Source organism: Oncorhynchus tshawytscha, linkage group LG13 (genome assembly GCF_018296145.1).
Source record: "Oncorhynchus tshawytscha isolate Ot180627B linkage group LG13, Otsh_v2.0, whole genome shotgun sequence".
NCBI classification, from domain to species: Eukaryota; Metazoa; Chordata; class Actinopteri; order Salmoniformes; family Salmonidae; genus Oncorhynchus; species Oncorhynchus tshawytscha.
This window is the reverse complement of record NC_056441.1, coordinates 90056510-90071296: the sequence shown is the minus strand read 5'-3', so window position 1 is coordinate 90071296 and position 14787 is coordinate 90056510. Positions and strand designations below refer to the sequence as shown.

Sequence of the window (14787 nt, the reverse complement as noted above, 5' to 3'; positions counted from 1 at the left end):
CAACCAACTGGTGAATTAGAAAGAAAAAAAACCTAATTAAAATACGTTAGTTCATCAGTCTTGATTGGCCCAAGTGAGTTAATTCATTATTAATGGAACAAATTAATTAACACATTCAAATTAATTCAGTGCAAATTTCAGCAATTAGACAAAAGTTATTGACAAAATACAAGAGGGTCAGCAAGTGAAGAGGATCTGGGGACCTATGCCAAGTCTTTTCATTCCCCTGAGGGGGAAAAGGTGTTGTCGTGTCCTCTTCATGACTGTCTTTGTGTGTTTGGACCTTGATAGTTTGTTGGTTATGTGGACACCAAGGAACTTGAAACTCTCGACCCGCTCCACTACAGCCCTGTCGGTGTTAGTGGGGGCCTGTTCCGCCTTTTCCTGCAGTCCACGATCAGCTCCTTTGTCTTGCTCATCGTTGAGGGAGAGGTTGTTGTCCTGGCACCACACTGCCAGGTCACTGACCTCCTCCCTATAGGCTGTCTCATCGTTGAGGGAGAGGTTGTTGTCCTGGCACCACACTGCCAGGTCACTGACCTCCTCCCTATAGGCTGTCTCATCGTTGAGGGAGAGGTTGTTGTCCTGGCACCACACTGCCAGGTCACTGACCTCCTCCCTATAGGCTGTCTCATCGTTGAGGGAGAGGTTGTTGTCCTGGCACCACACTGCCAGGTCTCTGACCTCCTCCCTATAGGCTGTCTCATCGTTGAGGGAGAGGTTGTTGTCCTGGCACCACACTGCCAGGTCTCTGACCTCCTCCCTATATGCTGTCTCATTGTTGAGGGAGAGGTTGTTGTCCTGGCACCACACTGCCAGGTCTCTGACCTCCTCCCTATATGCTGTCTCATTGTTGAGGGAGAGGTTGTTGTCCTGGCACCACACGGCCAGGTCTCTGACCTCCTCCCTATATGCTGTCTCATCGTTGAGGGAGAGGTTGTTGTCCTGGCACCACACTGCCAGTTCTCTGACCTCCTCCCTATAGGCTGTCTCATCGTTGAGGGAGAGGTTGTTGTCCTGGCACCACACTGCCAGGTCACTGACCTCCTCCCTATAGGCTGTCTCATCGTTGAGGGAGAGGTTGTTGTCCTGGCACCACACGGCCAGGTCTCTGACCTCCTCCCTATATGCTGTCTCATCGTTGAGGGAGAGGTTGTTGTCCTGGCACCACACTGCCAGGTCTCTGACCTCCTCCCTATAGGCTGTCTCATCGTTGTCGATGATCAGGCCTACAACTGTTGTGTTGTCAGCAAACTAAATGATGGTGTTTGAGTCGTGTTTAGCCACGCAGTCGTGGGAGTACAGGAAGTAGCTAAGCACACACCCCTGAGGGGCTCCTGTGTTGAGGATCAACGTGGCAGATGTGTTGATACCTTCCCTAGCAGCAGTAATATATAACAGTAATATATAACAGTAATATATAACAGTAATATATACCAGTAATATATAGCAGTAATATATAACAGTAATATAGCACCAGTAATATAGCAGCAGTAATATATAACAGTAATATATAACAGTAATATAGCAGCAGTAATATATATAACAGTAATATATACCAGTAATATATACCAGTAATATAGCAGCAGTGATATAGCAGCAGTAATATATAACAGTAATATATATAACAGTAATATAGCAGCAGTAATATATAACAGTAATATATAACAGTAGTAATATATAACAGTAATATATAACAGTAATATATAACAGTACTATATAGCAGTAATATAGCAGCAGTAATACATAACAGTAATATATAACAGTAATATATAACAGTAATATATACCAGTAATATAGCAGCAGTAATATATAACAGTAATATATAACAGTAATATATAACATTATTATATACCAGTAATATAGCAGCAGTAATATATAACAGCAATATATAACAGTACTATATAACAGTACTATATAACAGTAATATATAACAGTAATATAGCAGTATTATATAACAGTATTGTATAACAGTATTGTATAACAGTATTATATAACAGTAATATATAACAGTAATATAGCAGCAGTAATATAGCAGCAGTAATATATAACAGTAATATAGCAGCAGTATTATATAACAGTAATATATAACAGTATTATATAGCAGCGGTAATATATAACAGTAATATATAACAGTAATATATAACAGTAATATAGCAGCAGTAATATATAACGGTAATATATAACAGTAATATATACCAGTAATATAGCAGCAGTACTATATAACAGTAATATAGCAGCAGTAATATATAACAGTAATATATAACAGTAATATATACCAGTAATATAGCAGCAGTACTATATAACAGTAATATAGCAGCAGTAATATATAACAGTAATATAGCAGCAGTAATATAACAGTAATATATAACAGTAATATATAGCAGCAGTAATATAACAGTATTATATAACAGTAATATAACAGTAGTATATAACAGTACTATATACCAGTAATATAGCAGCAGTAATATATAACAGTAATATATAACAGTATTATATACCAGTAATATAGCAGCAGTAATATATAACAGTAATATATAACAGTACTATATAACAGTACTATATAACAGTAATATATAACAGTAATATAGCAGTATTATATAACAGTATTGTATAACAGTATTATATAACAGTAATATATAACAGTAATATATAACAGTAATATAGCAGCAGTAGTATATAACAGTAATATAGCAGCAGTATTATATAACAGTAATATATAACAGTATTATATAGCAGCGGTAATATATAACAGTAATATATAACAGTAATATATAACAGTAATATAGCAGCAGTAATATATAACGGTAATATATAACAGTAATATATACCAGTAATATAGCAGCAGTACTATATAACAGTAATATAGCAGCAGTAATATATAACAGTAATATATAACAGTAATATATACCAGTAATATAGCAGCAGTACTATATAACAGTAATATAGCAGTAGTACTATATAACAGTAATATAGCAGCAGTAATATAGCAGCAGTAATATATAACGGTAATATATAACAGTATTATAGCAGCAGTAATATATAACGTAATATATAACAGTATTAAAGCAGCAGTAATATATAACAGTAATATATTAGTAATATAGCAACAGTAATATAGTAGCAGTATTATATAACAGTATTATAGCAGCATTAATATATAACAGTAATATATTACAGTATTATAGCAGCAGTAATATATAACAGTATTATAGCAGCAGTAATATATAACAGTCATATAGCAGCAGTAATATATAACAGTAATATATAACAGTAATATAGAAGCAGTATTATATAACAGTAATATATAACAGTATTATAGCAGCAGTAGTTTATAACAGTAATATAGCAGCAGTAATATAGCAGCAGTAATATATAACAGTAATATATAACAGTAATATAGCAGCAGTAGTATATAACAGTAATATATAACAGTAATATAGCAGCAGTAATATATAACAGTAATATATAACAGTAATATAGCAGCAGTAATATATAACAGTAATATATAACAGTAATATAGCACTTTTTTACCTTCTCTTTATTCTTCTTTTCATTTCACCATTGTTTACCTGATAACTCCGGAAGAGCTGTTGTCATGGTTACCACATGATTAGACTCTTAGTAAAGTAATTGTCTGTCCGTCCGTCCATCATAGCACCAATATGTCCTGTTCCGCTCCGGCAACAGTCACAACCAACTGGTGAATTAGAAGAAAAAAAACCTAATTAAAATACGTTAGTTCATCAGTCTTGATTGGCCCAAGTGAGTTAATTCATTATTAATGGAACAAATTAATTAACACATATTCAAATTAATTCAGTGCAAATTTCAGCAATTAGACAAAAGTTATTGACAAAATACAAGAGGGTCAGCAAGTGAAGAGGATCTGGGGACCTATGCCAAGTCTTTTCATTCCCCTGAGGGGGAAAAGGTGTTGTCGTGTCCTCTTCATGACTGTCTTTGTGTGTTTGGACCTTGATAGTTTGTTGGTTATGTGGACACCAAGGAACTTGAAACTCTCGACCCGCTCCACTACAGCCCTGTCGGTGTTAATGGGGGCCTGTTCCGCCTTTTCCTGCAGTCCACGATCAGCTCCTTTGTCTTGCTCATGCTGAGGGAGAGGTTGTTGTCCTGGCACCACACTGCCAGGTCACTGACCTCCTCCCTATATGCTGTCTCATCGTTGAGGGAGAGGTTGTTGTCCTGGCACCACACTGCCAGGTCTCTGACCTCCTCCCTATAGGCTGTCTCATCGTTGAGGGAGAGGTTGTTGTCCTGGCACCACACTGCCAGGTCTCTGACCTCCTCCCTATAGGCTGTCTCATCGTTGAGGGAGAGGTTGTTGTCCTGGCACCACACTGCCAGGTCTCTGACCTCCTCCCTATAGGCTGTCTCATCGTTGTCGATGATCAGGCCTACAACTGTTGTGTTGTCAGCAAACTAAATGATGGTGTTTGAGTCGTGTTTAGCCACGCAGTCGTGGGAGTACAGGAAGGAGCTAAGCACACACCCCTGAGGGGCCCCTGTGTTGAGGATCAACGTGGCAGATGTGTTGATACCTTCCCTAGCAGCAGTAATATATACCAGTAATATATAACAGTAATATATAACAGTAATATAGCACCAGTAATATAGCACCAGTAATATATAACAGTAATATATAACAGTAATATAGCAGCAGTAATATATATAACAGTAATATATACCAGTAATATATACCAGTAATATAGCAGCAGTAATATATAACAGTAATATATATAACAGTAATATAGCAGCAGTAATATATAACAGTAATATATAACAGTAGTAATATATAACAGTAATATATACCAGTAATATATACCAGTAATATAGCAGCAGTAATATAGCAACAGTAATATATAACAGTAATATATAACAGTATTATATACCAGTAATATTGCAGCAGTAATATATAACAGCAATATATAACAGTACTATATAACAGTACTATATAACAGTACTATATAACAGTACTATAGCAGTATTATATAACAGTATTGTATAACAGTATTATATAACAGTAATATATAACAGTAATATAGCAGCAGTAATATAGCAGCAGTAATATATAACAGTAATATAGCAGCAGTATTATATAACAGTAATATATAACAGTATTATATAGCAGCGGTAATATATAACAGTAATATATAACAGTAATATAGCAGCAGTAATATATAACAGTATTATAGCAGCGGTAATATATAACAGTAATATATAACAGCAATATAGCAGCAGTAATATATAACGGTAATATATAACAGTAATATATACCAGTAATATAGCAGCAGTACTATATAACAGTAATATAGCAGCAGTAATATATAACAGTAATATAGCAGCAGTAATATAACAGTAATATATAACAGTAATATATAGCAGCAGTAATATAACAGTATTATATAACAGTAATATAACAGTAGTATATAACAGTACTATATAACAGTCATATATACCAGTAATATAGCAGCAGTAATATAGCAGCAGTAATATATAACAGTAATATATATAACAGTAATATAGCAGCAGTAATATATAACAGTAATATAGCAGCAGTAATATAACAGTAATATATAGCAGCAGTAATATAACAGTATTATATAACAGTAATATAACAGTAGTATATAACAGTACTATATAACAGTCATATATACCAGTAATATAGCAGCAGTAATATAGCAGCAGTATTATATAACAGTATTATATAACAGTCATATATACCAGTAATATAGCAGCAGTAATATACAGTCGTGGCCAAAAGTTTTGAGATGAGGAAAGAAGGCTATTATTTTCACTTTTATTTTATTTTTACTTGGAAGCACAGAGCGAGACCTTCATTTCACCCCGTTGTGTTGCTGTGGCCCTCTGCTGTTCTCACATTAGCTGTGTGTATTTCTTGTGTTTTGCTGTGTTTCAGGGGCCTCTGTCTAACCTCCCCAGTATGGACAGCTCCTCTCTGAAAGCATCCATGGTGAGTTAGCTACATCTAAACACTACTATATTCACATGGAGAGGAGAGGGAGGAGGAGGAGGAGAGGAAGGAGGAGGAGGAGGTGGGATTAGGGAGAGGGAGGAGGAGGAGGTGGGATTAGGGAGAGGGAGAGTAGGAGTCAAACTGGTTCTGTTTTTCTCTCTATCAGGTGTTAATATTGTGTAAGGTGAAAGTTAAAGATTCACTCTCGAGTTTGACAGTTATGACTAAACATTGGCATTATTTTCTCTCTCCCTCTTTCTCCTCCTCAGACCCAGTTTGATCGTTACCTGTCTTCTCCTGATACCATGGTGATGTCTCAACTCAACTTCCTCCTCAGTGCTGCCATCAAGTGAGTCCTACTTCCATAAGATAAGACCAGATCAAATTAAAGATGAGGTCATGAAAAACATTAAAAGGTGTACAGTTCACGTCAGAAGTTTACATACACCTTAGGCAAATACTTTTAAACTCAGTAGTTTTCACAATTCCTGACATTTTAATCCTAGTAAAAATTCCCTGTTTTAGGTCAGTTAGGATCACCACTTTATTTTAAGAATGTGAAATGTTAGAATAATAGTAGAGAGAATGATTTATTTCAGCTTTTATTTCTTTCATCACATTCCCAGTGGGTCAGAAGTTTACATACACTCAATTAGTATTTGGTAGCATTGCCTTTAAATTGTTTAACTTGGGTCAAATGTTTTAGGTAGCCTTCCACAAGCTTCCCACTTCCCATTGCCATTTTTCCACAACTTTGGAAGTATGCGTGTGGTCAATGTCCATTTGGAAGACCCATTTGCGACCAAGCTTTAACTTCCTGACTGATTTCTTCAAAATATCCACCCAATTTTTCCTCCCTCATGGTGCCATCTCTTTTGTGAAGTGCACCAGTCCCTCCAGCAGCAAAGAACCCCCACAACATGGTGCTGCCACCCCCGTGCTTCAAGGTTGGGATGGTGTTCTTCGGCTTGCAAGCCTCCCCCTTTTTCCTCCAAACATAACGATGGTCATTATGGCCAAACATTTATATTTTTGTTTCATTAGACCAGAGGACATTTCTTCAAAAAGTACAATCTTTGTCCCCATGTGCAGTTGCAAACCGTAGTCTGGCTTTTTTATGGCGGTTTTGGAGCAGTGGCTTCTTCCTTGCTGAGCGGCCTTTCAGGTTATGTCGATATAGAACCCGTTTTACTGTGGATAGAGATACTTCTGTACCTGTTTCCTCCAGCATCTTCACAAGGTCCTTTGCTGTTGTTTTAGGATTGATTTGCACTTTTCACACCAAAGTACGTTAATCTCTAGGAGACAGAACGTGTCTCCTTCCTGAGCAGTATGACGGCTGCGTGGTCCCATGGTGTTTATACTTGCGTACTGTTGTTTGTCCAGATTAAAGTAGCACCTTCAGGCGTTTGGAAATAGCTCCCAAGGATGAACCAGACTTTTCTGAGGTCTTGGCTGATTTCTTTTGATTTTCCCATGATGTCAAGCAAAGAGACACTGAGTTTGAAGGTAGGCCTTGAAATACATCCACAGGTACACATCCTATTGACTCAAATGATGTTAATTAGCCTATCAGAAGCATCTAAAGCTATGACATAATTTTCTGGAATTTTCCAAGCTGTTTAAAGGCACAGTCAACTTAATGTATGTAAACTTCTGACCCACTGGAATTGTGATACAGTGAATTATAAGTGAAATAATCTGTCTGTAAACAATTGTTGTAAAAATGACTTGTGTCATGAACAAAGTAGATGTCCTAACCGACTTGCCAAAACTATAGTTTGTTAACATGGAATTTATGTGGTTGAGTGGTTGAGTGGTTGAAGAACGAGTTTTAATGACTCCAACCTAAGTGTATGTAAACTTCCGACTTCAACTGTATGTGGGCCCTCTTATTTGAATCAGTGTTGATCTTTGGTTTCCAAGGCTGGAGGCCAGAATGTCTAAACTTGCTATGACTATCCCTTTGTTTTAGTTCTATCTACTGCAAGGCTCTCCATGAGGTTCAGTACCACTAACATAGGAAAGGAGCCAAGTACTGCTAGCGTTAAGAGAGGAGAGGCCAGTACAGCTAGCGTTAAGAGAGGAGAGGCCAGTACTGCTAGCGTTAAGAGAGGAGAGGCCAGTACAGCTAGCATTAAGAGAGGAGAGGGCAGTACAGCTAGCATTAAGAGAGGAGAGGGCAGTACAGCTAGCATTAAGAGAGGAGAGGGCAGTACTGCTAGCATTAAGAGAGGAGAGGGCAGTACAGCTAGCATTAAGAGAGGAGAGGCATTAGAGGGCAGTACAGCTAGCATTAAGAGAGGAGAGGGCAGTACAGCTAGCATTAAGAGAGGAGAGGGCAGTACAGCTAGCATTAAGAGAGGAGAGGAAGAGAGGAGAGGGCAGTACAGCTAGCATTAAGAGAGGAGAGGGCAGTACAGCTAGCATTAAGAGAGGAGAGGGCAGTACAGCTAGCATTAAGAGAGGAGAGTACAGCTAGCATTAAGAGAGGAGAGGACAGAGGAGAGGAGAGGCCAGTCCTGCTAGCATTAAGAGAGGAGAGGGAGAGGAGAGGCCAGTCCTGCTAGCATTAAGAGAGGAGAGGGCAGTACAGCTAGCATTAAGAGAGGAGAGGGCAGTACAGCTAGCATTAAGAGAGGAGAGTACAGCTAGCAGAGAGGAGAGGCCAGTCCTGCTAGCATTAAGAGAGGAGAGGTACAGCTAGCATTAAGAGAGAGGGGCAGTCCTGCTTAGCATTAAGAGAGGAGAGGGCAGTACAGCTAGCATTAAGAGAGGAGAGGCTAGAAGAGGGAGAGGGCAGTACAGCTAGCGTTAAGAGAGGAGAGGGCAGTACAGCTAGCATTAAGAGAGGAGAGGAGAGCTAGCATTAAGAGAGGAGAGGCCAGTACAGCTAGCATTAAGAGGCCAGTCCTGCTAGCATTAAGAGAGGAGAGGAGAGGAGAGGCCAGTCCTGCTAGCATTAAGAGAGGAGAGGAGTACAGCTAGCGTTAGAGAGCCAGTCCTGCTAGCATTAAGAGAGGAGAGGAGAGGTACAGCTAGAGGCCAGTCCTGCTAGCATTAAGAGAGGAGAGGAGAGCTAGCAGAGGCCAGTCCAGCTAGCATTAAGAGAGGAGAGGGCAGTACAGCTAGCGTTAAGAGAGGAGAGGGCAGTACAGCTAGCGTTAAGAGAGGAGAGGGCAGTACAGCTAGCGTTAAGAGAGGAGAGGGCAGTCCTGCTAGCATTAAGAGAGGAGAGGAGAGGAGAGGCAGTCCTGCTAGCATTAAGAGAGGAGAGGAGAGGGAGAGGCCAGTCCTGCTAGCATTAAGAGAGGAGAGGGCAGTCCTGCTAGCATTAAGAGAGGAGAGGAGAGGTAGAGGGCAGTCCTAGCTTAAGAGAGGAGAGGCCATTAAGAGAGGAGAGGACAGTACAGCTAGCATTAAGAGAGGAGAGGGCCAGTACAGCTAGCATTAAGAGAGGAGAGGGCAGTACAGCTAGCATTAAGAGAGGAGAGGGCAGTACAGCTAGCATTAAGAGGAGGGAGAGGGCAGTACAGCTAGCATTAAGAGAGGAGAGGGCTAGCATTAAGAGAGGAGAGGGCAGTCCTGCTAGCATTAAGAGAGGAGAGGGCAGTACAGCTAGCATTAAGAGAGGAGAGGAGTACAGCTAGCGTTAAGAGAGGAGAGGACAGTACAGCTAGCATTAAGAGAGGAGAGGGACAGTACAGCTAGCATTAAGAGAGGAGAGGGCAGTCCTGCTAGCATTAAGAGAGGAGAGGACAGTACAGCTAGCATTAAGAGAGGAGAGGGCAGTACCTGCTAGCATTAAGAGAGGAGAGGCATTAGAGAGAGGAGAGCCAGTACTGCTAGCATTAAGAGAGGAGAGGCTAGAGGAGGAGAGGCCAGTCCTGCTAGCATTAAGAGAGGAGAGGAGAGGAGAGGCCAGTCCTGCTAGCATTAAGAGAGGAGAGGGCAGTACAGCTAGCATTAAGAGAGGGCAGAGGCATTAAGCAGTACAGCTAGCGCTAGCATTAAGAGAGGAGAGGGCAGTACAGCTAGCATTAAGAGAGGAGAGGGCAGTACAGCTAGCAGGAGAGGAGCAGTACAGCTAGCATTAAGAGAGGAGAGGAGAGGATTAAGAGAGGAGAGGCCAGTCCTGCTAGCATTAAGAGAGGAGAGGCTAGAGAGAGAGGCCAGTCCTGCTAGCATTAAGAGAGGAGAGGCAGAGGGCAGTACTGCTAGCATTAAGAGAGGAGAGGAGTACAGCTAGCATTAAGAGGAGAGGGCAGTCCTGCTAGCATTAAGAGAGGAGAGGGCAGTACAGCTAGCATTAAGAGAGGAGAGGGACAGTACAGCTAGCATTAAGAGAGGAGAGGGCAGTCCTGCTAGCATTAAGAGAGGAGAGGAGGGCAGTACAGCTAGCATTAAGAGAGGAGAGGGCAGTACAGCTAGCATTAAGAGAGGAGAGGGCAGGCTAGCAGTACTGCTAGCATTAAGAGAGGGAGAGGCATTAAGAGGAGTCCTGCTAGCATTAAGAGAGGAGAGGAGTACAGCAGTACAGCTAGCATTAAGAGGGAGAGGGCAGTACAGCTAGCATTAAGAGAGGAGAGGACAGTACAGCTAGCATTAAGAGAGGAGGGGCAGAGGAGGAGAGGGCAGTACTGCTAGCATTAAGAGAGGAGAGGAGTACAGCTAGCATTAAGAGAGGAGAGGGCAGTTTAAGAGAGGAGAGGGCAGTCCTGCTAGCATTAAGAGAGGAGAGGGCAGGGAGAGGGGCAGTCCTGCTAGCATTAAGAGAGGAGGGCAGGCTAGCATTAGAGGAGAGAGGGCAGTACAGCTAGCATTAAGAGAGGAGAGGGCAGTAAGCTAGCATTAAGAGAGAGAGGAGCTAGGCCAGTCCTGCTAGCATTAAGAGAGGAGAGGAGAGGCATTAGAGGCCAGTACTGCTAGCATTAAGAGAGGAGAGGAGTACAGCTAGCATTAGAGGCCAGTCCTGCTAGCATTAAGAGGAGAGGAGAGGAGAGGCCAGTACTGCTAGCATTAAGAGAGGAGAGGGCAGTACTGCTAGCATTAAGAGAGGAGAGGGCAGTACAGCTAGCGTTAAGAGGAGGAGAGGGCAGTCCTGCTAGCGTTAAGAGAGGAGAGCTAGCATTAAGGCAGTACAGCTAGCATTAAGAGAGGAGAGGACAGTACAGCTAGCATTAAGAGAGGAGAGGACAGTACAGCTAGCATTAAGAGAGGAGAGGAGAGGACAGTACAGCTAGCATTAAGAGAGGAGAGGACAGTACAGCTAGCATTAAGAGAGGAGAGGACAGTACAGCTAGCATTAAGAGCAGGAGAGGAGAGGCTAGCATTAAGAGAGGAGAGGAGAGGGCTAGCTAGCATTAAGAGAGGAGAGGAGAGGGCAGTACTGCTAGCATTAAGAGAGGAGAGGGCAGTACAGCTAGCATTAAGAGGAGAGGAGAGGGCATTAAGAGAGGAGAGGACAGTACAGCTAGCATTAAGAGAGGAGAGGAGCATTAAGAGCAGTACAGCTAGCATTAAGAGAGGAGAGGAGAGGGCAGTACAGCTAGCATTAAGAGAGGAGAGGAGGCTAGGCTAGCATTAAGCAGTACAGCTAGCATTAAGAGAGGAGAGGACAGTACAGCTAGCATTAAGAGAGGAGAGGGCAGTACAGCTAGCATTAAGAGAGGAGAGGACAGTACAGCTAGCGTTAAGAGAGGAGAGGGCAGTACAGCTAGCGTTAAGAGAGGAGAGGCCAGTACAGTACAGCTAGCATTAAGAGAGGAGAGGCCAGTACAGCTTAAGCATTAAGAGAGGAGAGGCTAGCATTAAGAGAGGAGAGGGCAGTACAGCTAGCAGCTAGCTATTAAGAGAGAGAGAGGGCAGTACAGCTAGCATTAAGAGAGGAGAGGAGAGGAGAGGAGAGGCAGTACAGCTAGCATTAAGAGAGGAGAGGCAGTACAGCTAGCATTAAGAGAGGAGAGGCTACAGTACAGCTAGCATTAAGAGAGGAGAGAGGGCAGTACAGCTAGCATTAAGAGGAGGAGAGGGCAGAGAGGAGAGGGCTAGCATTAAGAGGAGAGGCCAGTACTGCTAGCGTTAAGAGAGGAGAGGGCAGTACAGCTAGCGTTAAGAGAGGAGAGGGCAGTACAGCTAGCATTAAGAGAGGAGAGGGCAGTATAGCTAGCGTTAAGAGAGGAGAGGGCCTACACGTGTTTGTGTTGTTGTTCTTGTGTAAGGAGCTAATGTTTTTAGTTGTATATGTGGGTCTGCTATTGGAGTGTGAGGCTGCTTTGGGGGTGTGTGTTTGTGTGCTGTGAGTCACATTACTGGGAAATGCAGGCAGCTTGAGGAGCAATAGCGCCCGTGTACCTCACCCAGGTTTATAATGTTCTCTATTCATGGAAACACACACACACACACACACACACACACACACACACACACTCTAGTACTGATGGATTGGCAGGACACCAATAATTATCTTCTGGTCCATTTCTTTCTCTCTCTCTTTATTTGTATCCTAACCCCCCTCCCCTCGCTACCTGCTTTTTCCCTCCATCTCTCTATGTTTTACCCTTTCTCTGACCCCCCTCTCTCTCTCCGACCCCCACCCAACCCCCTCTCCTTACCCACACAAACAACTTACTGCCATTCTAACAACACGTGATGTTCTCCCCCAGCGTGACACAACACGAAACACTGAAGGGGTAGTTACATTTACAGGATCAGCACAACTCTGATTCAGTTGTTGAATGGTTTTACACACACACACACACACGTCTTACTAGACAGTGCATTCGTGAAGTATTCAGACCCCTTGAATTTTTCCACATTTTATTACGTTACAGCCTTATTCTAAATTTCTTAAATGTCCCTCATCAATCGACATCACAATACCCCATAATGGCATCACAATACCCCATAATGACATCACAATACCCCATAATGACATCACAATACCCCATAATGACATCACAATACCCCATAATGACATCACAATACCCCATAATGACATCACAATACCCCATAATGACAAATACCCCATAATGACAAAATACCCCATAATGTTTTAATGACATCACACATAATGACATTTAATGACATCAATTAATGACATCACAATAAAAAAAGCAAAAACAGGTTTTTAAAAATTTACAAAAAAAAATTTACATAAGAAATCAGACCCTTTACTTAGTTTTGTTGAAGCACTTTTGACAGTGATTACAGTATCGAGTCTTCTTGGGTGTGATGCTTGGCAGATTTGTATGTTGGAGAGTTTCTCCTGTTCTTCTCTACAGATCCTCTCAAGCTCTGTCAGGTTGGATGGGGAGTGTTGCTGCACAGCTTTTTTTTCATATCTCTCCAGAGATGTTGGATCAGGTTCAAGTCCGGGCTCTGGCTGGGCCACTCAAGGACATTCAGAGTTGTCTTGGCTGTGTGCTTCAGGTCGTTGTCCTGTTGGAAGGTGAACCTTCGCCCCAGTCTGAGGTGCTGTGAGCTCTGGAGCAGGTTTTCATCAAGGATCTCTCTGTACTTTGCTCTGTTCATCTTTCTGTCCCTCGACCCTGACTAGTCTCCCAGTCCCTGCCGCTCATGGCTTGGTTTTTGCTCTGACATAAACTGTCAACTGTGGGACCCTATAGACAGTAGTGTGTCTTTCCAAATCATATCCAATCAATTGAATTTACCACAGGTGGACTCCATGTTGTAGAAACATCTCAAAGATGATCAATGGAAACAGGAGGCACCTGAGATCAATTTCCAGTCTCATAACAAAGGGTCTGAATACTAATGAAATGAAATAAGGTATTTTTTTATTTAAAAAAAAAAACTGTTTTCTATTTGTCATTTTGGGTATTATGTGTAGATGTAATTATGTTTTTATTTAATCCATTTTAGAATAAGGCTGTAATGTAACAAAATGATAAAGTCAAGGAGTCTGAATACTGTCTGAATGCACTGTACTTGTGAGGACTTTTTGGGGAACAACAATTGATTCCCATTCAAACTCCTTTTTTCTCGAACCCTAAACCCTAAACCCTTACCCCTAAACCTTACCTTACCCCTAACCCTTACCCCTAAACCCTTACCCCTAACCCCTAAACCCCTACCTCTAAACCTTACCCCTAAACCTTACCTAACCCTAACCCCTAACCCTTACCCCTTACCCCTTACCCCTAACCCTTACCCCTAACCCTTACCCCTAACCCTTACCCCTAACCCTTACCCCTACCCCTAACCCTTACCCCTAAACCTTTACCCCTAAACCTTACCTAACCCCTAACCCCTTACCTCTAAACCTTACCCCTTACCTCTAAACCTTACCCCTACCTCTAAACCTTACCCCTAAACCTTACCTAACCCCTTACCTCTAAACCTTACCCCTACCTCTAAACCTAACCCCTAACCCCTTACCTCTAAACCTTACCCCTAAACCTTACCCTTACCCCTACCTCTAAACCTTACTCCTACATCTAAACCTTACCCCTACCCCTAAACCTTACCCCTACCTCTAAACCTTACCCCTACCTCTAAACCTTACCCCTACCTCTAAACCTAACCCCTAACCCCTAAACCTTACCCCTACCCCTAAACCTTACCCTTACCCCTACCTACCTCTAAACCTTACCCCTCCTACCCCCTCTAAACCTTACCCCTACCCCTAAACCTTACCCCTACCTCTAAACCTTACCCCTACCTCTAAACCTAACCCCTACCTCTAAACCTTACCCCTACCTCTAAACCTTACCTCTAAACCTTGCCCCTACCTCTATACCTTACCCCTACCTCTAAACCTTACCCCT

At 41.8% G+C, this 14787-nt stretch overlaps 1 protein-coding gene across 1 annotated transcript in view; it reads left to right on the top strand.

The window, feature by feature from the left end:
- Positions 1-14787, top strand: part of cog6 (component of oligomeric golgi complex 6) — a 122651-nt gene that overhangs the window by 99973 nt on the left and 7891 nt on the right. Inside the window, exons 16-17 of the mRNA XM_042296515.1 lie at positions 5942-5995; positions 6268-6347. Of these exons, the coding sequence (XP_042152449.1) occupies positions 5942-5995; positions 6268-6347 (134 nt within the window). The remainder of the gene's footprint in view (positions 1-5941; positions 5996-6267; positions 6348-14787) is intronic.